Here is a 22,591-nt window from a genome sequence, read left to right on the forward strand (position 1 = left end):
AACATGACTACAAATTATGATATTGTAAGCACTTACCAGATGAAATAACAAATTCTTTATAACAAACCAAAGTTCATCTTGGAAGAAATATGTGAAACAAAAATTATAATGACAGGACAACATTTTACTTTGCTTTTTATTACTACAAGTATATGGAAGACAGTCTGGAAAGAGGAAAACAAGTCTCAAAGACTCTCTTACGAAATGGCATGATTCCCGCAGGTGGAGGGTAAGTGGTGGTTCCAGGTACAATGGAATAAACACACTCAATCCTGTCTCCCATGAGCAACTACTGAGGATACTTAAAACTAAACCATATAAGGCAGTCAAGAATAGAATACCAGAATTTAAGTACCAGGTGACAGGCAATGAATTTAACTTTTTCTTTTCTCCTATTGTAATTGGCCTGAACACATTATTTGAAACATGTTATGTGAAACTGGAGGTAGTCAGCACTGAGTTCTAGAGAAGCTTTCTAGTTCTAACTCAAATAAGAAGAAAGGAAACACAAAGAATTAAAAAATCTTATTATTTTTGTCCTTTCTAGGTGGTCTCATGCTCCAGCCCTCAGGCAACTCCATGGTTTTCGAAAAGGCTTCAATGGGAACCCTCAACAGCTGAAATTTTTGAGTAGGATCTTTTTCTCTAATTGGTAGAGCTGTAATATCAAAGTGAAAGGGCAAAAAATAGTTTTTGTCTTCCTGCTTTCTGCCCTCCTATTGCTGACTCAGCTACAGACATGTACAACTAACTAATGGTGGGTTTAACTAAAGTCCCAGATTTGGATGAAGTACCAAAATGGGGAACCCTAAGGAAACAGGAAGTATCAAAGAGAGGGAGACATTTCTTGAGCTATAAAGTTGTTTACAGACTTCTGGGCTCACCATTCAGCTGCACACTATATAGATCTGATCCTAATCAAATCACAATACTAAGGGTTCTGAGAACTGAATAAAACATTGCCCATGTACCAGACTGTTGACTGGTAAGTGCACAGGCAGAACAGATCTGAACGGCACTAAAAAAGCTTTGAAAACAGAACTGACAAAGGAACCATAACCCACAGAAAGGAGGGTGCAACTTGAGGCCTTAACCTAACCAATTAGACAGATTACAAGCTAAAACAAATCATCTACAATTTCCATAGAATTTAAACAAGACCTAGAGGCTCACAATATAATATTTAAAGGTCAATAATACAATAGTACAATCTAGAATTACATTAGGAATATCTCAACTTCACTTGGGAAAAGAAAACCAGCACAACCCCAAATTGAAACAAAACACACTATTCCAAATATATGGGTCAAGCAGCTTTTCATTAGAATAGGTACTACATTTCCATGTAATAACTTACCTCATATATAATATGTCATTTTCTAAGTCAAGATTTCGCTTCTTTAATTCTTCCAACTCTTTTTCTGATTCCAAAGCTCGCACTCCCATAACTTGATCAACAGTCATGCCAGTTGTTTTTAGTTTCTTCTGCAAAGTAAGTTTCTCTTTGTCAGCTCTGTGAAATTTAATATAGAATCATGAAAATAAACCATTTAGTATTTTGCTTATTCAATTTATTAAACTACAGCTTATCAGACCAACATATGGCAATTATACCATTCTGTATTTAATCTGAATCAACTTACTTCTAAACCATAGGAAATTTCATTTAAAACTGATAAAATAAATAAAAACTGAATTATACATAATAAATAACTTAAAATAGAAAAAGGCTCATATTACCAACTATGACAAAACAATATAATTTCTGGGTCAATAGATTGGATACATAATTAGTGTTACAATGAAATTTAAGCTCACTTGGCAAAAAGATCCTTCAAAGTATTCAGCTGTTTGGTGATGGTATAGACTTCTCTCTCCTTCTCTTTTAACTTGTTTCGAATTCCTTCTATTTTGGTTTGCCATTTTTTGCCTTCTTCCCACCGAATTAATTCTTCTCTAGCACTCTGTAAACAATTCATATGTGTTAGAAAATCATAAAAATTATTTTATTTTTTAAACTCACAAATTATAATCTACCAAGAACAACAGTAAATTAATACTTCTAAGCAAATGATAATTGGTTCATTTGCTATATAATTTCTAAAATCTTTAGACATGCCAAGCTTCACTCTAAGTAGGCTTTATTCTATTACCTGTCAGACAAAATTCTGGGGAACAACTGACTAATGCCAACACCCTTGAGGAGACTTTAAATGCAAATTCTAATATAGGTCATCATGGCTAAAGTAAACTTCTAACAAAGATTTTTTTGTTTTGTTTATTTTTAATTAATTAATTAATTAAAATTAGGTATATATGACAGCAGAGTGCATTTTGATTCATTGGGTACCACTGCAGCACAACTTTTTATTTCTCTGGTTGTAATAAAGAATTTTTATATATAAATGGCCAAAGCTGATCTTGTTATAACATTGCAATCTCTTAGAATCACAGTGTATTCAAGTCTTCAATGCCTATTACTTCACTCCTATGCAATATTTAGTACTAATCACACGCCAGATACTATCTAGGGACTAGGAATAGAAGTAATGAATAAATCAGATGAAATTTTCATAAATCTTACAAACCATTTTATGTTGGAGGAGGTGAAGGGAGCAAACTGTATATAGTAAAACAGGAAACAAATCAAAACATATTGGATAGTAAATCAGCTGATGATAAGTGCTTACAAGAAAAGGAAGGGAACTAGTGCACTTCAGGAGCAGGCAACATAGCGGGTTATAGGTGGTGTCATGGCTTCTTATAATTTTTAAAAAGGAGCCAAAGAAAGTCCAAGCAATATAGGACAGTCACATGTACTCAACAAATGTCCTACTGAGCATTGATATAGTTAGAAATTTTGGTTACAATTGTCTGAGCTAAACATTTATCTCCATTTCATATACTAATATTAAGAAACTTTTGAATATTTTACCATATATTTAATTTTCTAGGAATACAATAGCCATTATACAAAGTAAGGCTATAGACATTGCTTTGCTGAGAATTAGTTTATCATTTTGGAAATCAAATTATAAATGGAAATGCAATCATGACAGATGAACTACCAATAGAACATATTTGTATTACTCTATATCTGTAGCTTACAACTCACATTAATGATATGTAAAGGTAGAAGCACACAACTACCTCTGTTTTTTAACATAAACATGCCAGACTACTTACATGTTGAAATATGAATAATGTAGTCATATACTTATTATTTTGTTACTTTCCTTTCATGTTTTTCCTATAAAAATTTATTTGAGATATTATTAATAATATTCTTGAAATTATTTAAGTAATTAGTTTATATTAACCATGAATTCCATTTGTAATAGTGAAGGGGATATTATAAAACATTATATTTAGTATAAAAGGTCATTTGGGGCCTAAAAGTGTTGAAATTCATAACTTAAATTTAAATTCCTAACTAGGATTATTTGTCTTATCAAAACAATCTTCTCTAATACTGGAGAACTATGTTCTCTAACATTCTTCTTCTAATACGGTTTAATTTTTTTACCTTATTTATTTAGTTTGACTAATAAGTATCCTTTAAAAATGTAAAAATTTCAGTAAGTGGTTCATAGTTAATTTCTTTTTTATGAAATACATATAAGAAATTATCTATATTTCTAGAAATATAAATAATATTTGGGGGCATAATGTATGTAAATAAATGATTCTGAAGCAAGGAATGGAGTGCTTTGCCCTGATTAGGCAATTAAATTGTGTCTTGTATTACCCTGAAATTTAAGGAGGAAAGCAAGGCTGAGGGAATTTAATAATGAACAGTAAATAACAAAGGCAAATGTCAACCCGGGTCTGTTCTAGACTGAGGAAGAAAAGCAGATAAGACAGGATAGGGAGAGAATGTTTTTCTTTCAAAATATTTCTCTGCTAAAAGTCTCAGGAAAATATGGTATATTTAAAATTCTCATTCATTTAACAAATAGTGATCATCTATTAAGTGGATGCTAGAAACATAACAATGAGCAAAACAAGCAAAGATACTGCTATCAAAGCTTGTAATCAAACAAGGGAAAACAAAAGATAAACACTTATATAAGTAAATGTCTAGTATGTTCAGATAACAATAAATGTACACTGAAAGGAGTGCAAAGCATAGGAAATTTTGTTACCTTATACATGTTTGCTATATTGTTTACAGACAAAAAACATGCTGAAATTTCAAAACACTCAATATGAAAGCATTTTTTAAATATAAATTAGAAAGTACTATGGAACCTGAAAAAATTTTCTTAATAGGTTTATGGATATATATGTTAAAATCAGGATTGTCCTCTGTGTTTTCTTTTTCTAGTTAATAATAATATCTTATACTTGTATAGACTAGACTTGATATCTTACAAAACTTTCACATATTATTTCATTTAATTGTCAAAATTATCTTCCATGGCAATAAAGACAGTATTATTTCAGGTTAATAAACTGAATAAACTGAAACAGAGAGGTTAGAAATTTAGGCAGATGCACAAGGTTACTGGGGCTTATTGATAGGAATCAGCTTAGGAACTGGTATCCAACGCTGCTGGACTGCTCCCAGGTAGGGAGGCAGTTAAGAGTGCAATCCAGAGGATTTAAGACATTTTGATCTTGCAGATTTCACCAACAAAGCTTCTGACAGAAAGCATGCTGTGGCTTCACATATACAAATGCAATCATTTTCATCAAAATTACATTGACACCGATGAGTTTTCATAGGAAAATACTGGAATAGTCTACTAAGTTATTTTAATTTCATTACCTACTTTCTCTTTGGTGCCATTACAGACATCTAATTTTCTTTTTATTAAAATTATCTTATAGTTATTAAATATGTTTTGGGTAAATTTTATAATACAATTTTTTCCTAACCATACCTCCTACACAGTTTCAGGGCAAACATTACTACTAACATCAACCAATATTTCCCCAGAAAACTTCTGTTCCTTTGTTTTTTGTGGAGCTGGGAACTGAACCCAAGGCCTGCTAGACAAGCACTCTACCACTGAGTGACATTCCCAGGCATGGTATTTTCAATATACTAACAGTATATTCAATGTATTCCCATTTCTTCTTCATACCAAATTTAGTTACATGCATTTTAGTCAATTTTACTTTTGGTTTGGGTTATTTATATTAATAATTTTTATTAGAAAATGATTTGCTAGTTGACCTTAAGAAAATATTAAGCAATTTATCTCACATGACAGAATCAATCTATGAGCAGATGGGTTATTAATTATAGCAAATACTGAATATGTTCCAAATCATTTTGTTTACCCTGAAATGACAGTCCAACCTACTGAGGGACAAAATAAATAAATAAATAAATAAATAAATAAAAATTAAAAAAGGACACACATGGATCAAAGCAGAGATCTTAAAATCTTAAAATGTCAATGTCCAGTTTTCCCCAAAGGTCAAAAGTTACTACCTACATAAATGGTTACTTGGAGAGAAATGATAAATACAATTGAATACTTAAGGTGTAAAAGTATTTGAAATCAGGAAGTTGACACAGAATTGAAGTAGCAATTCCCAGGTAAGAGTAACATTAGAGGTGCCTCCTTAAACATACTGAAAATTCCTTAAGGATGGAAACTTCTTGCCTTATATATATCCAATACCACTATCACATACCTTTTCTTTCACAGGTTTTAAATCCACCTCATCTACTCTTCTTTCTAGTTGGCTTTCTAATTGTTTAACTTTCTTTTGAAGTTCTTCAATTAAACTTTGTTTATTGTCCATCAGAGGTTTGCTCTGTAATAAATAAGATGTAACTTTACATTCTAAAAAGGCAGAGTAAAAAAATACACAATAAATATTCCAATTATAGAAATCTTCTGAAGCCATCACTACCCATAGTTTCTGAATAATACTCTTAATATGAAGACAAAATTTAAAAGAGGAAATAAACTATTACCTATTACCTACATATTACAAATCAAAAACATTAATCAAAACTAAATATAAAATTACCTGTAATCCACTGGTTAGTCTTTTAATTTGCCTTTTAAGTTCATCATTTTCTTGATCAATTCCATCTTTCTCTCTAAGTATTTTATTATAGGCTTTTTGGTGTTTTTGCAGTTCATTATTTAAAATATTCAAATTATCACTTAGTGAGTTTTCTCTGCTTTTACTTGTTTTAAGAGCTTCCTTTAATTTTAAAAGGTTTTCATTTAAATCTTCAATTTGTGACTAGAGATAAAAAAAGGTCTTAGTCATGAATCCTCACCACATATACCAATGACAAAAGCAACACAAAATAGAACCTATGCCATTAATACTTTTTATTACAAAGAAAGAGAAAAAATTTAAGTACAATACACAGTATTAAAAGCCAAACTAGATATATTTTTCCATGTTCATGTTAAATGAGCCAAGTCTATTTGAAGCAAAAACTAATATTATATTAAAGAAAAAAGTCTAAAGCAATTAATTTTCAATACCCAGAAATGAAATTTTATCAATTAAATAAATGTTTATGGCTGAATTTTAAAGAAACCAGTACCTATCAATGTGCATGGAGATTGTTAAACACTATGAAGCATTAAGAGTAATATAAAACAAAATCTCTGACTTCAAGTAGTTTCTAATCTACTTTGTGAAGACAAAACATCAAAGGGCAGCTTGTAATTCCTGGAAGTATATATAAGCCATTATGAAGGAATTCAGACTTCTTAGCTGTTCTTTATGGTGACAGTGACAGAAACATGAAGTCATCACTATCCACAGTTTCTGAGTAATACTCTTATAATAAGTGTAATACGGTAGCTGCTTCTGTATTTTCAAAAATATGCCTAGAACTATGACTACAATAGAAGTCACAATTAATATCAAAATAATCTGAAAGCCAGTTTTATCATGTTATTTGCCCTATAATGTCTTATTTGACTAAATGTATTTCTTTTGAATAAATTATTATAGATCAAATAGTATTACTACCAATAAAAAATTACTATTATAATGTTGCTCAGGAAATAATGCCAAGAGTTAATATATGGGATGACATCTAATTAAAAAGCATCTACACAGCAAAGAAAAAATTAGGAATGTGAAGAAAGAACCTACAGAACAGAAAAAATCTTTGCTAACTACTGATTGAGGATTAGTATCTAGAATATACAATGAACTAAAAAAACTTAACACAAAAAAAATCAAATAATCCAATTAATAAATAGGCAAATGAATTAAACAGACATTTCTGAAAAGAAGTACAAATTACCAGCAAATATATATAAAAATTCAACATCATTAGCAATTAGGGAAATGGAAATCAAAACTACACTGAGATCATCTCATATCAGTCAAATGGTAGTCATCAAGAATATAAACAATAAAAAATGCTAGAGAGGATGTGGAGAAAAAGGAACACTTTTACACTGTTGGCAGGACTGTAAATTAGTACAACCACTATGGAAATCAGTATGAAGTTTCCTCAAAAGACTAGGAACAGAAACAGCATACAACCCAGTTGTACAATTCCTTGGTATTTATCCTAAAGAATTAAAGTCATTATTCTATACTGATAAATGTTTATCCACAATTCACAATAGCCAAGTTATGGAACCAGCCTAGGTGTCCATCAATAGATGAATGGATAAAGAAAATATGGTATGTATACATAAAGGGAGTTTTATTTGGTCATAAAAAATAATGAAATAATGTCATTTTCAGGAAAATGGATGGAACTTGAGAACATTGCATTAAGCAAAATAAACCAAACTCAGAAAATCAAGGGTCATATGGTTTCTGTCAAATACAGAAGCTAGAGAGGAAAAAGGAAAAGAAAGGAAGACCTCATGAAAATCAAAAGCAGATCAGCACAGTAAAGAAAAGGGAACAGGAAGGAAGGGAGGTAAAGGGGAAATACTAGAAAATTATATTGGTCAAATTATATTGTTTAATTGTGTTCATGTGTAAATATGTAACAATGAATTGCCACCATTATGTACAACTATAATGCACCAATAAAAATAATGAAAAAATGATATTCTTGAAAAGTGTCTATATGTGTATCTATCCACTAATAATGCATTACAAATCCCCTATTTATTATTAAAATTACTATTATTAAAGTGGATTCCTTTCAATGGGAACTATCAGGAATTTGGTTATATTAATGCTTATGTTGATGTTCACCTTTAGCTCTCTTGTATGTCGATCAACAATCTGTTGAACATTAAGATTTGCTTCTTTCTGAGAAGTTACAGAAATAATACGTTCTTCAGCTGCTGCTGTCATTTCTGCCCTGAGTTCCAAAAGAGCTCGACTAAGTGCCTAAAAGTTACAACATACATACATTTTTAAAGGAAAATTGATATTTTAATTGAGCAACATGACATAAAAAGTAAACAACCTTTATTTCGTGCTATTATTTTCCTAAAATCATGTATTTTATCAAATGAAATTCACAACATACTTTTCAAATGAATTTTCATAAGTGATTTATATTTAATTCTTTCCAAACTGAGTAAAATGGTTTAAAATCTTGACAATGATATGAGAATCCAGCATAAATCAATCAATTTATATTACAAAATCTAGGCATGTTTTTCCCCCAATATCCAAATTTAGATATTATAAATCATTCACTGAGTGAATGATTTCCTTCATGATTTCAGTCATCCTTCCATATGAAATTAACTAAATTTAGGTAGAAAGGATAGATACAGGAATAGAAAACACTTGTTGAAAGTAAATTTTATGAGCTAAGAGAAAATTAGGAGCACCATCCTAAATGTTTTAGGATATCAAATCTAAGATGAGTGGGGATGAAAAAAAAACTAACAAGATAATCAACCAACGGCTTCCCATACCACCTCTGTGATTCCCTTTTTTGATCTCTCCTTCTTTTCACGATCATATATCCTTCTAAATTACCCAAATCAAATTGTTCAAAACCACTTAATTATTTGAAACAGACTCAGCAGCATAAAATTCCAGTAGAAAAGGAGAAAAAATGTTAAACTTTTCTTTCCTTTCCTGCAGATAATCTACAAATTACTGATGACAACATAGACAAAATGAACTACATCTACATTTAAAAACAGCACTCAGTTAAGGTTATTTAAAAACTATCTTTGAATAAGTCTTATTTAAGTGCATTAGATAAAGTTCATTCTTTTTATTCTAACACAGATTAATGCTATTATCTTTTACCAATTTATAAGTCTTCAATTATCATTTTTTTCTATGTTTTCTATGTATTTCTAGAAAATGTTAATAATGTGTTATTATTTACTTTTTGCTGTTTTTCTTTCAAGGCTAATTGACTCTTTAGCCGTTCTACTAGATTTTTCATTGTAGTTGTTGGAGCTCTTGAATTTGCTTCTTTTTGAGCCTCAAGTTCAGACTTTAAACTCTGCAACTCTTTTTGTGACTGGGCCAGAAGACACCTTAAATCCTCTACTTCTGCTTTCATTTTTTTCACTTCAACTGCATGATTTTCTTGGAGCCTGACAAAAACAAGAACATGTATACAACAGATTAGCTGCTACAAGGAATATCTTAATAAAAATTTTATAAGTGTACAAAACAACTACTTTAAGTATTTCATATGGCAAATACTTAGAAGATAGTTCTACAATGATTTGAAACTGCACAACTATAAATTTATTTTAGGCTTAAAAATCTGTGTCTCAATAAATTCCTTGATATATTAAGAATCTCTAATATACAGAATACTGTGACACTGTATTGTCACAATAATTAATAAAAAATTATCGTTATTTAGCAAACATTTATTGTGCTTCAATTTTGTGCTGCACACTTTAAGATGTGCAAACAAAATTTCTGTATGTACATGTGACTTTGCAATTTTCAAGTTACTTCCTTATACATAACCATTAGAATTTCATATAACCACTCCAAAAGTGAGAAAGAAATTTAGGGGTGTAGCGAGAACGCACGGTCCCTAAAGGAAAATATTCCTGTTAAACTACAGAACAAACAACTTGTGAGCCAGACAAAGGAACATAGGAGACAGAAAAGGGCCTAAACAGTGCATGAATTACTTGCAGCTATTCAGTTCCCTACTAGCTTTCTGTAACGTAACAAAACAGGAAAAAGACTTCAATAAAAAGAAACCACAAACCTTGTGAGGTTGGGGCTAACCTTTGACTGGACGTTGACCATCTGGCCTGGTCACCTAATAGACCACCAGAACTATAAACAAGTTGATCTAAAACAAAACCTAAATATCAGACCTAACCCTAAACCCTAACCTTAACCCTAACCTTAATAGGAAAACATGATCCTCCCTTAATATTTCCCAATCCCAGAAGGCAGGCCAATCCCTTTGGAGGACACATAGTCACCTAATTATGTACTCTAATCAAAACTTAATTTTAAGTCCTGGTGGTGTGTCTCCCACTCAAGATAGCCTGTATTCTGCTTTTAGAGTCTATCTTCACTTTCTACATTGTAAAAAAGCTCCTCCTGTCTCAGATCAAAAGAACCAAAGTACTGTTGTTTTCATTGTCCAGAGGATGAAACTGACACACAAATTACAAATGAAATCCTGGAGAATTTGGATTGGTCTTTGAGTCAGACTAAATTCAAAAGATTGCTTTTCTACTTCCTCCTAGAATGTTACTGAGCCTTCCTAAAACCTTGTTTCCTAATCTAATAATTGGGGACAGTAGCAACTATGTCATAAGTAGTCCTGAGTATAAAATGAGATAATATACATCAAGGTCTTAGTACAGTGCCTGGCAGAGCAAATGAATTCATCTTCATTATATCATAATTACCATTTATTTTTAAAGTACACTTCTAAGACTTACCGTAATTTGACATTTTCAAATTCTTTGATTTTTAAATCAGTGATTTCTTTTTGTCTCTCTAAATCTTGTGATACTTTCTTTAGTTTCATCAAAAGTGAGGAGAGAGAGTCATCTTGTTCTGCTACTGTCTGTTCCATCTCAGCCAGACGAATAAAATGCTTATTGGTAGGAACTGGAGTAGGAGATTGTTTTATTAAATCCTATGAAATAAGAACATATTAGCCATAGGCATTTATAACTCCATGCCACCGCATATTTCACAATTTTCATTTGTTTTTTCAAATGATCAAAATATAAAATTTAGTAATTTAAATAGCAATAAAGTCTTAAAGAAGACAAGAAATAGCTTATTTTTTGTATTCCCATTTTTAGCAAAGTATCTATATGAAGTGGAGGATCAATAAATGCAGACTGAATTAATGAGGTAAGGCTCAAGGATTCCAATACTGCACAATAAACCATTCAGTCCCAAGTTTTCAATTCTGTGAATATTTCAACAAAATTGACAAAGGTGCATTAAAATAGGCTGGAAATCTATTTATATCCTTAAATATACTACATATATATTTTCATATGTATACATATATATATTTCATATATTTTCTTACATGGATGTGAAATACATATTTTCATATATGTACATGGAAATAAGAATGTATTTTTTAAGACACTCTAACCACTCACCTATTACTTTTCTCAGAAGAACAGACCTCTAAAAACATAATTATTTCAAAGTTATCACAGTGATATATTTAATGTTCAATTTAAGTTTTTATAGGTGTTCCACATCTGGGAGAACGGAACAAATGAGTTAAGAAGAAAGGTCATTTTACACATACACAATGAAATGATTAAAACAGGTAAGAATTAGCTGAATTCAAAAAGTGCAAAGCACTTAGATATAAACAGAATGAGTAGAATGAGTAGAATTTGAAAAGAAAAGACTTAAGTCAGATCTCATAGGAGGCTTTGAATGCATGGCTGACTATAAACATGATTTTGTGTGTAGTGGTAAGTTACTAAAGGATCTGGGTCTAAAAAAAGGAATTACCAGAGCCATATTTCCAAAAGATTATTTTAGAAACAAAAAAGTGAGATGACTTCTACTCTGATAAACTGAAGAGTGGCAAATTTTAAATTATAAGATCTCAAAAATCAAAAACAAATAGAACAAAGTTCTGAGAATCTTACCCATGCTGTTTGCTTGAATTTACTTAGTGAACTATCAGCTTGTAGTTCTAATTTATGATGAAGAATATGAAGGTCTTCCTCATGCTTCTTAACAATTTCTCTTTGCTCCTAGTATACAAAAAAAATCGAAACTATATTTCAAATCATGATTCAAATAAATTCACATTCCAAAGGTCTTAAAATGTTTAAAACATTGTATTTTCCTCAATCCTCTAAAAATCCCTTTCAGATAGAGAATGAATAACATCTGCATATATTTATCTAGATCAGTATACAATTCCCCTAACATATGTTTATGAAGACAACCCTAGCTTTCAGTCATAATTTATGTTTAACATTAAAATAACATGTCTATCATTTTTTTCAATTGTTTCTACGTTTTTTTTAAACATTAGATTTTCCCCGTACAGTTCTAGTAAACCTGATTTTATTGATTACCAGTGTGACAGATTTCTTTTTAACTTACTGCCTCAATCTTTACTTATAACCTCAATTGGTATTTCTCAAACTCATATGCATTAACCATGATAGCCACTCTAGATTTAGTTAGTTCACAAAGAAAAAGATACATAAACTTCCAGTTTTACTGACAGCTGTATAATGCAGTCATGTGAAAGCAACATTTCCTAAATTTGAAAGAAATAAACTATTACTTTATGACAAAATAAATTTCACATTTAACTGAAAAACATGATGTGAAGTAAAATAACAGGATAAAATATGACAAAATACCTCTCTGGCTTTTTCTAGAAGATGTTGATATTTCTTTAATACTTCTTCCTTTTGATTTAACCTTGCTTGCATGTTTGCAATGGTTTGATGAGCAATTTTCATCGTATAATGCGATTTTGGTTCCATGTCTTTTTTGCCTAGCTCAGACAAAAGTTTTTCTCGTTCTGCAGTGGCAGGCAGTCGGAGCCTCAATTCATTGATTACTTTGTCTCTTGACAGAATATTTTGCTCTGCTAATTGTAAAGCAGATTCTTTTTCTTTTAGCTTCTGCAGTTAAATCAAAATAAATTATTAAAGTGTATTTTAAAATACTTCATTTGAGTAGTTTCACTTTATTTTTCACATATTTATAATAGCTGACAGTATTGATTATATTGCTACATTTTTATGTGATAAGAGTTATTTGCACACATATTTTAATTTACTTATAAATTATCACGTGTTAAAAACATTATCATTAGCATTACATTCCATGTATGTATAATGTCAAAATACATTCTACGTATCTAAATAAAAACAAATAAAAAAAATAAAAAATATCTAGAGCTCGTCTATTCCTCCCATGGGGTTTATAAATGATGGTGGAATGTGATGATCATTATTATCCAAAGTACATGTATAATGAAAAAATGCTCACCATCTCTAGCAGTCAGAGAAATGCAAATCAAAACCACCCTAAGATACCATCTCACTCCAGTAAGACTGGCAGCCATTATGAAGTCAAACAACAACAAGTGCTGGCGAGGTTGTGGGGAAAAGGGTACACTTGTACATTGTTGGTGGGACTGCAAATTGGTGCAGCCAATTTGGAAAGCAGTATGGAGATTTCTTGGAAAGCTGGGAATGGAACCACCATTTGACCCAGTTATTCCCCTTCTGGGTCTATTCCCTAAAGACCTAAAAAGAGCATGCTACAGGGACACTGCTACATCGATGTTCATAGCAGCACAATTCACAATAGCAAGACTGTGGAAGCAACCTAGATGCCCTTCAATAGACGAATGGATAAAAAAAATGTGGCATTTATACACAATGGAGTATTACTCTGCATTAAAAAATGACAAAATCATAGAATTTGGAGGGAAATGGATGGCATTAGAGCAGATTATGTTAAGTGAAGCTAGCCAATCCCTAAAAAACAAATGCCAAATGTCTTCTTTGATATAAGGAGAGTAACTAAGAACAGAGTAGGGACGAAGAGCATGAGAAGAAGATTAACATTAAACAGGGATGAGAGGTGGGAAGGAAAGGGAGAGAGAAGGGAAATTGCATGGAAATGGAAGGAGACCCTCAGGGTTATACAAAATTATATACAAGAGGAAGTGAGGGGAAAGGGAAAAATAATACAAGGGGGAGAAATGAATTACAGTAGAGGGGGTAGAGAGAGAAGAGGGGAGGGGAAGGGAGGGGAGTGGGGATAGTAGAGGATAGGAAAGGCAGCAGAATACAACAGACACGAGTATGGCAATATGTAAATCAATGGAAGTGTAACTGATGTGACTCTGCAATCTGTATACGGGGTAAAAATGGGAGTTTATAACCCACTTGAATCAAAGTGTGAAATATGATATATCAAGAACTATGTAATGTTTTGAACAACCAACAATAAAAAAAAGTACATGTATAAAAACACAAATTGGTGTGAATATACTTTGTATATAACCAGAGATATGAAAAATTGTGCTCTGTGTGTAACAAGAATTGGAATGCATTCCGATGTCATATATAAATAAATGAATAAAATAAAATAAAAAATAAATTTAAAAACTTCATCATTACGATGAAAATAAAATTTAAATAAGGCATTTTATTTAGATTCTTCACCTTAGATCTAGAAATGAATGGTGGTGTTATATTTGCAAAGAAAAATGTAAGAAATCATTCTTTTTATTTGTTATTTACCATGACTACTGGAGCACTAAAAGACTTATCTGTAAAAGTCAGCTAAGTATAAGACTGGATTTTAGGAGCCCAAGTCAACAATTTACAATTTATTTAAACAATGCAGAGGGCAGGAGTGGTAGCACACACCTATCATCCCAGCTACTCAGGAAACCACAACAGGAGGATTTTTATGTACCAACTCAGCCTGGGAAAATTAGCAAGACTCTGTCTCAAAAATAAAAAGGGCTGCGGAAGTAGGTCAATGGTATGGCACTTGGCTAGCATGTGTGAGGCCCTGGGTTAAATCCCAGTACAGGGAATAGGGTTGTGGAGTTGTTCTTTAGTAGAATTAAGGCAGATATTCTGTTGTAATTCAGCGGCAGTTCACATAAATGACAAATCTTACAATTACTAAAGAAAACCTAAGTTTCCTAAATTGAGTAAAAGTGCAGAATTTCATGTGAAAAACTTTTAAAATATATTTACAGTTAGCATGTTTAGGTATAAATAAAAATGGAAATAATACTCAGGTTATATTATTTTCTAAATAATTAACAAAACTGATTATATCACCTCTTAATTCAATACCTAACTAAATAATTTCTAGTTTACATTCACTCTTAACTCCTCCTTAAAATAAATGAACTAAAAATTGATTCATAGGATACATAGTAAACACTACAAAATAAAACGTAAACATAAACAGGGATGAAAAGTTCATACAAGGGAAGGTAATATACTGCTCATAAAAATACAATGAAGTATTCTTTTTACTTCCTTTGATGCTCATTTTTACTGATCAGTGTGCCCAAAAGAGACAATGCCCAAAAGCAATTAAATGAAGATTTAATTCAAATTAGGTGTACTGGCAATTAAGAACATTATATGAGAACAGAAAAAAAGAAAGTGCAATTAGCAATAGGTTTGTTATTTTTTGAATCATCATCATTAATGTTATTTAGAAAATTCCACATAACACACTAATCAAAATGTAAAATCTTCTAATTACCTCTTCCAGTGATTTGCAAGTTGCCTGTGTTTCTAGGATTATTCGAATATTCTCCTTAAGTTTTCTTAGAGCAATCTCAAGTTGATTTGGAAGAGGCAAACTAGGGTCTGGCATTGATCCTGTAGCTTCTTCAAACTATTAAGAAACAATATGTTTTAAAACCAGCAGTTAAAACATTGATACTAAATAATATTAATTTTCACAAATGTATAACAAAATGCAGATTAAACCTCATATTTTATGTATAAAAAGATAACATCAATTAAAATTACAACTGATTTAGAAAATATTTCTGTAGGTTAATGCTCTAGGCCATGCTTATTAGTAGCAAAAAGGATTATTCTCATTCATACCTTTTGTGCTGCATTTAGAATTTCATTTTGCTGACGGTCAAAAATATCTAGTTGACGTTCCAGCTCAACTTCTCTTTGATCCCAGGCCATCTGTCTTTCTTCATGAAACTTAACAAGAACAATATGTATCAGACACATACACAGAGACACCAGGCATATAAAAACATTTTACATATATTTTCTTACTTAATCCTGATAACACTTTGAGGTCACTATACAAACTCAGGAGGTGAAGTAAATTGCCTAATCCCATAGATAAGCAGGTGTGATGTGAGAACTCCAATCTATTATCTATCCAGTCATTCATCCATGCATCTAAAACATATCTAATGGCATATACCCTGTGCCAAGCACTATTGTAGGCAGTACAAATATAGGATGAAACTTATATTCTAATGAGAGGAAAACAGCTAATTACAAGCAAGTATGCAACACATCAGAGAATGACAAACACTATGGATCTTGATGGTAGAATTTACCATTATATATCAGGTGGCTGATGAAGGTTGACTAGTAGGTTAAGATATTTTAGGTAAGATCTTAAGACAGTGAAAATACAAGTTACCTAGGGCAAGAAAATTTAAACAGAGGGAACAACAAAATCTCTAAGATACATATGTGCTTGATGAGTTCTTTCAGCCTCCAAATTGAATAATTAATTCTAGAGTAAGCTACCTTCTATCCATTAGTGAGAGCAAGCAGAAGCTATGGACATCATATAATCAATATCAAAATAAAAAGTAATTTAAACAAATAAGTCCATTTATATATTGCTCTTTTTAGGCATATGGTTAAAAGCAAATAAATAAATATAGATTTTAGAGTAACAGAAAATGAGAAACAGATTACTTTTTAACCTATTAATAATGGGAGTTACACTCAATTAGGAGAACAACAGCCACTTATGCAATATTCTTTTTTTTTTTTAAAGAGAGAGTGAGAGAGGAGAGAGAGTGAGAGAGAGAGAGAGAATTTTTAATATTTATTTTTTAGTTCTCGGCGGACATAACATCTTTGTTGGTATGTGGTGCTGAGGATCGAACCCGGGCCGCACGCATGCCAGGCGAGCGCGCTACCGCTTGAGCCACATCCCCAGCCCACTTATGCAATATTCTTATGTTTAAAATATTAGCAAACAAAGCAAAATGAATGCATAAAATGAAACCTTGTTCTGCTGAACAATTTCTTCCTCCAGACTGCTGATTGTATGCTCATATTCAGATATTATATTATTCAAGTATTTTATTTCTTCTTTATCTTTGACTAATTCTCGATTTAGTTTAAGCTCTTGAAGACGATGTTCTTCTATTTTCATATGCCAATTGATTACCTAAGATTTCCAAATTATATATATATAAATATAAATGCTGTGAAATAAACATTTCCCTGTTGATCACAATTTTAATTAAAATTAATTAACATTCTATAATAAAATAATATATAAAGTTATCCTTGGTTTAGTTACATGGAAAAGTTTATTTAGGATTTCCATAGACTTTTCAAAGAATATGTGGAATATTACAATAAAACATTCTTCAGATTATGTGGGAATGGATATCACTAACATTCACTTTCATTTTTACATTCTCTATTATTTGTTTACTGAATATTTATTGTAAACATGTTATTGAAACATTGAAACTAATTTCAAAATTGGAAATCCTAAATATTTCCAGCCTAGAGAATAGGGGTCAGTTGCAAAATAACTATTTTTCATTTAATTCCTTCTAAGTGAGGGTTAAGTCATTAAACAATAAATGTGTGCCTAATATTTACAAATAATTTTGAATAGATAATACTTATGAAGAGTAGAAATCAACTGATAAACATTTAATAATAATTAGTATTAATTGATATATATGAACTTTCTGGTGTTTAAAATTCTTTTCTATTTTACGACCTAAGTATTTTTATTAAATGCTTGTGCTTAGAAGAGTCTCATCTTTACAAATAATAAAGAGTAAAAATTCCTAATTTATAACATCAAAATGAATTGTAATTAAAGTTTTTATTGCAAATTAAGCACTTCATACAAGCACATATTAAAAACTTAAAATTTTTAATACTAAACTTAAAAGTAAATGTTTACCTTTTGGGCTCCCCTGGCATCTTTTAAAGTGCTTATTAACTCTTCTAGGCCCCGTAACTTTAATTCCATCTCCAATGCTTTATTCTCCATATTTCTATGTTCTTGCTGAGAATTTTTCATTTCTTCCATTATCTTCAGTTTGTCATTTTGAAGCTGGATCATTGTTTTAGAGAACTTTTCCTGTTGCGCCAAGGGTAAAGCTCCACTAAATTGCCTGCGTAGAGACTGAATTGTTTGGCGCAGATGTTTTGCTCTGTTTCTCCCCTCCAAACGAGCATAATAGAGAGTCTGTTCTTTTTCATCCAGTTTCTGCTCTAAGCGTAAATTATAGGCTTCCATCTTCTGTAGTTTAGATGTAACTGACTCCAACTTACCAAGAGCAGTGGCTTCACTAATTTGAAGAGAGACAAGATGTTGGTGTAACTTAGCAATTAGTGCCTTTTCATCAGATTGAGCCTAATATTAAAAAATAATAATAATACACACTTAGAGTAAGTTTCAACATTTCCAGTGAAATTTATCATGGATTAAAATTTTAAAACAGTGTGGCATCCTTCAAAAACCTAACTTTGCTTTAATACAAATAGTTATCAAAGAATTGTAAAAGGAAACTTGGAATCAAATAAACTTAAAATCCAAATCTGACTAAATAATTTCTGAATATTACTATTTATTTTAACTTTCACATGTTAATCACAAACACTGGTAGACACTAATGTAAATAACGTTATGTGTTTTAATCCTCAAAAAATATTTGTGAGAAAATGTGAAAAGCTACATAAAAATACAAGAGAATACATTACTTTTAAAAAGACATCTTAACTACTACTCAGTGTCTTTGATAGGCAGCTAGTATGATGCATTTGTAGGATTTAAATGCTTTTCTGAATTATAAATTATAAATTTAATAATTATAAATTATTTATATTTCAAATTAAAGTATTTCTCTTTTCAAGTTCCACCAAACAAGAAAAAGAGTCTTTGGTGGGCATATTTTCTGATTGAAACTTTACTCTTACGCTAATATCTAACAGTAATTTAGGAAAAAAGTAGATTGTGCATAGAAGAGGCAGTAGTGCACATACCTGACACTCTACCAGCTGCGTTCTGAGTGATTCTACTTCTTTTTCCCTGGACTGTTGTTGAGCATTTAAGATTTCAACTTGTCTTTTAGCAATATCAGAAATTTCTCTCAGTCTAAAAAGTAAAAAGGTATTTCAGTAACAATCAAGTACATTTTCTTTATAACAATAAAATTCCAAATTTCTAGACTCCATTCTGAAAATGATATTAACTTTCATCATCTTTTCTCTCTATAAAATACAAAGGGATCTTCTGAACTGTTTAATAAAAACTAATTTTATGAGATGTTAACGTATGCTATAGGAAAAAAAAACAAACTCTGTTCCCAACATCCCTTTTCTTTGAAGATTCATAATATGCAATATTGTCTCACATTACATGTTATAAGAAGTTCTAATATAATTATCAGAAGTTATACCTAATATTTAGCATTTTCCAAATGTATACACCAAAAGAACCCTGATTGCACACTTTTTTTGTAAGATACTAATTATTATAATTTGGAAAATGCATTAGAGTAAGGTAGTAAATTGGTTGATCTAATATCATTACACAGTTAAGAATATAGAAATTTTAATCTCCTAAGTTCCCAGTGTAGATTAATGTGTATTTTGATTTGCTTTAACTTGTAAGTTATTGGAAAAGTTAAAGGAAACAAAATATACATTTATTACAATTACAAAAAGTTAAGCCCTGCTACTTCCCTTATAACTTTTGAAGTTAGATAACATGGGCAAGACAAAATGTAAAATTTGTTTTGTGCTAGAATAATTTCAGTTTATTGTGACAAGCCAAGTTCCCTCAAACTTATCAGAAGCTCTTACAGCCAGTGTCGAAGTTTGGATTAATACAATATGATAAAATGAAAAATTACAAAGTAATTATTTTTAAAAGTAAGGTCCTTAAGGAGAGAAGAATTAAAAAGAAAAAAAGAAAAAAAAAGAGTGAGTCCTTTATAAAGAAAAGGGCTGGCAATGACTGATACTCCCAAGAGGACTATCAATGCTTCAAAAATAATGGCAATAACTTTATAAACAAGCTATAAAAATATTACCTTAATAATTATTTATGCCTGATAGGTTGACTCAACACTCCCTATACTTTTCATTGGAAGTAGTACTTAATTACAAAGGAAAGTGAGTTCAAAGCATCTCTACCTGGCACACAAACATTACTCTTAAATTTTGTTTTCTAAATTAGCTTGGGGCTATTTCCTAGTGTGAAATGAAAACATGTGATTGTATGAGTTAGCGTAATACCTTGCAGAGCACCTAGTATACAGCAGATGTCCATTGTAAATTAAATCAAAATCCGAACTTTTCACTGTATTTTTAAAGCAACCTTATGAAACAAATCTTCTATCTTCAACAGACAGAAGAGGTACTTATATTTCCTTATTAAAGTAAAAAAGCATAAGTTGAAATGCATCAAATGACCATTCATCTTTTCACTAAGGAAAAAATCAGTATGAGGAAGGAGCAGAGCTCACAGGATCTTGATTACAACTTCAGTGCTTTCTGCAACAATATTCTTTCCTATCTCTGAAAAATGCAAATTTTGACAAGGCATTTCCTCTTCAGTGTTATTATTTAACCTCTTTAAAAATTAACCTTGTTAATTAGTGGTACACACCTATAATCTCAGAGGCTTGACAGGCTGAGGAAGGAGGATCAAAAGTTCAATGCCAGCCTCAGCAACTTAGCAAGAGTGGGCTTAATAAATAAATAAATGGATCAGAAATGTAGCTCAGTGGTAAAGCATCCCTGATTTAAATCCCCTGTCTCCTTGTTAATGTTAGTCTTCCTTTTCTGTTGCAGTTCTGGGGCTTGAACCCAGGGCCCTGTGCACACTACAAAATCACTCCACCACTGGGCTATAAACCCAGTCACTATTCTTCCTTTTCATATAAAAAGAAACCAGTATCAATTTCCACTAAGAATATTTTCTCCATGTGCCTGTAATATATTTTCTGAAAGACAAATCAAATGATTAACTTGTTTGCAAGCACTTACTTTGACACTTCAACTTTTAGCTCCATTTCTTTCTTTTCTAATTCTAGAATCCGTTGCCTATCAGCATCACTTACTGCCTTGCTCACACTATCAGCTAACTCATCTCTTAGCATCTGTTCCACCTTCTGTGCATCCAAGTTGATTTTGGTAAGCTAGAAAAAAAGTAACAAAAAAAATTCAGATAAATAAGTTGTTTGTTTGGTGCCTGGATGGAACCAAACCCAGAGCTTTATGCATGCTAAGTACACTTTACTGAGCTGTATCTCCAGCCGAGATACATCAGTTTTGGTTGAGATTTTTCTTATAATTTAGTTTTCAGAGTAGTGCCATCCTATTTACTTTGTCTTAATTCAGACACAGGTAGAAAGTTTTAAGAAGAGACTGAGGATAGGAAAAAGAGGAAAAATTAAGAAATAATCGACCAATGGTTGTATTCTAATGCACCAAAGACATTTATATTAGGCAATTAAATATTTTATAATATCTGAACTTCTGATGTTGAGAATTCAGTGTATTCATATTTTATCTCCATTACATCTCTATACATAAATCCAAATTTTTTAATAAAATATTATTAGTATAGAATTAGAGACTCAGAATAAAGATTATATATATATGCTTTGGAAAATATGTTAAGTCTCAATGTAAGCAATCACTGTAAGACAGTTGTTTAATCATAAATTGCAGAATATATGCGAACCATTTACTGCCAGGCAGTTTAATGATTCTAAAAAAATAAAAAAATCTAAAACCTTTAATTTGAATGTAAAGTCCCTGAAAGCAAAGATTGCTGTCTATTTTTTTTTTTTCTTGCTATAGGCTCAGCTCCCAAACAGGGTCTAACGTGTAATAGGCAACAAATATGTGTTAGATGAAGGGATGGTAATAGAAGGCAACTTCATTACTAGGTAATAACATCTCTTTATATATTAAAACTACAATATAACATTGGTAAGAAACAAGAACTTACTCAAATATGCTTCTTTTAAATAATTCAGATTTTAAAATAATTTTTTTATTTACTCATTACATGAAACACAAGCTCCATATTCATATGCTACTTCATAGATACAGATCTCTTTACAATAATATAATGTCTACTAACTCTTTACTCTCTAATTGCATGATAAAAATTTTAATATCAAACCTCAGCAAATTTGGTTTCCAATTCAAAATTTCGTTCTTCCATTTGCTTTAATGAAGTCCTTATGTGTTCATACATTTTTTGACAATGCTCAGCCCGCTGCCTTTCATTTAATTCCTTCATTTCCAACATAGTGATTTTTTTTGAAATAGAAACAATGTCACTGTTGGTTATTGACTTCTTTGCCTTATCCATGTTAGATTCATTCCCTATAAGCAATAATACTCAAGTCAATCTCATATGGTTTATATTCAAATATTTTAAATATTTTAAATGCTGTGCATAAGGAAAT

General features: G+C 31.0%; 1 protein-coding gene across 2 annotated transcripts in view; it reads right to left on the reverse strand.

The window, feature by feature from the left end:
• CEP290 (centrosomal protein 290) overlaps positions 1-22,591 on the reverse strand; it is a gene marked incomplete at its 3' end in the record, with an annotated part of 84,849 nt that overhangs the window by 19,720 nt on the left and 42,538 nt on the right. For both annotated transcript variants that reach the window (XM_081309701.1, XM_081309702.1), the window contains 16 exons: positions 22,303-22,508; positions 21,156-21,307; positions 19,146-19,257; positions 18,061-18,516; positions 17,137-17,301; positions 15,972-16,079; positions 15,619-15,753; positions 12,726-12,992; positions 11,994-12,101; positions 10,803-11,002; positions 9,260-9,473; positions 8,158-8,295; positions 5,992-6,213; positions 5,650-5,772; positions 1,819-1,964; positions 1,358-1,513 (listed from right to left, as the gene is read on the reverse strand). In XM_081309701.1, coding sequence (XP_081165827.1) covers positions 1,358-1,513; positions 1,819-1,964; positions 5,650-5,772; positions 5,992-6,213; positions 8,158-8,295; positions 9,260-9,473; positions 10,803-11,002; positions 11,994-12,101; positions 12,726-12,992; positions 15,619-15,753; positions 15,972-16,079; positions 17,137-17,301; positions 18,061-18,516; positions 19,146-19,257; positions 21,156-21,307; positions 22,303-22,508 — 2,908 coding nt within the window. The remainder of the gene's footprint in view (positions 1-1,357; positions 1,514-1,818; positions 1,965-5,649; positions 5,773-5,991; positions 6,214-8,157; positions 8,296-9,259; positions 9,474-10,802; positions 11,003-11,993; positions 12,102-12,725; positions 12,993-15,618; positions 15,754-15,971; positions 16,080-17,136; positions 17,302-18,060; positions 18,517-19,145; positions 19,258-21,155; positions 21,308-22,302; positions 22,509-22,591) is intronic.

This window comes from Spermophilus citellus (assembly GCF_964194105.1).
Source record: "Spermophilus citellus genome assembly, chromosome: 10".
NCBI lineage: Eukaryota > Metazoa > Chordata > Mammalia > Rodentia > Sciuridae > Spermophilus > Spermophilus citellus.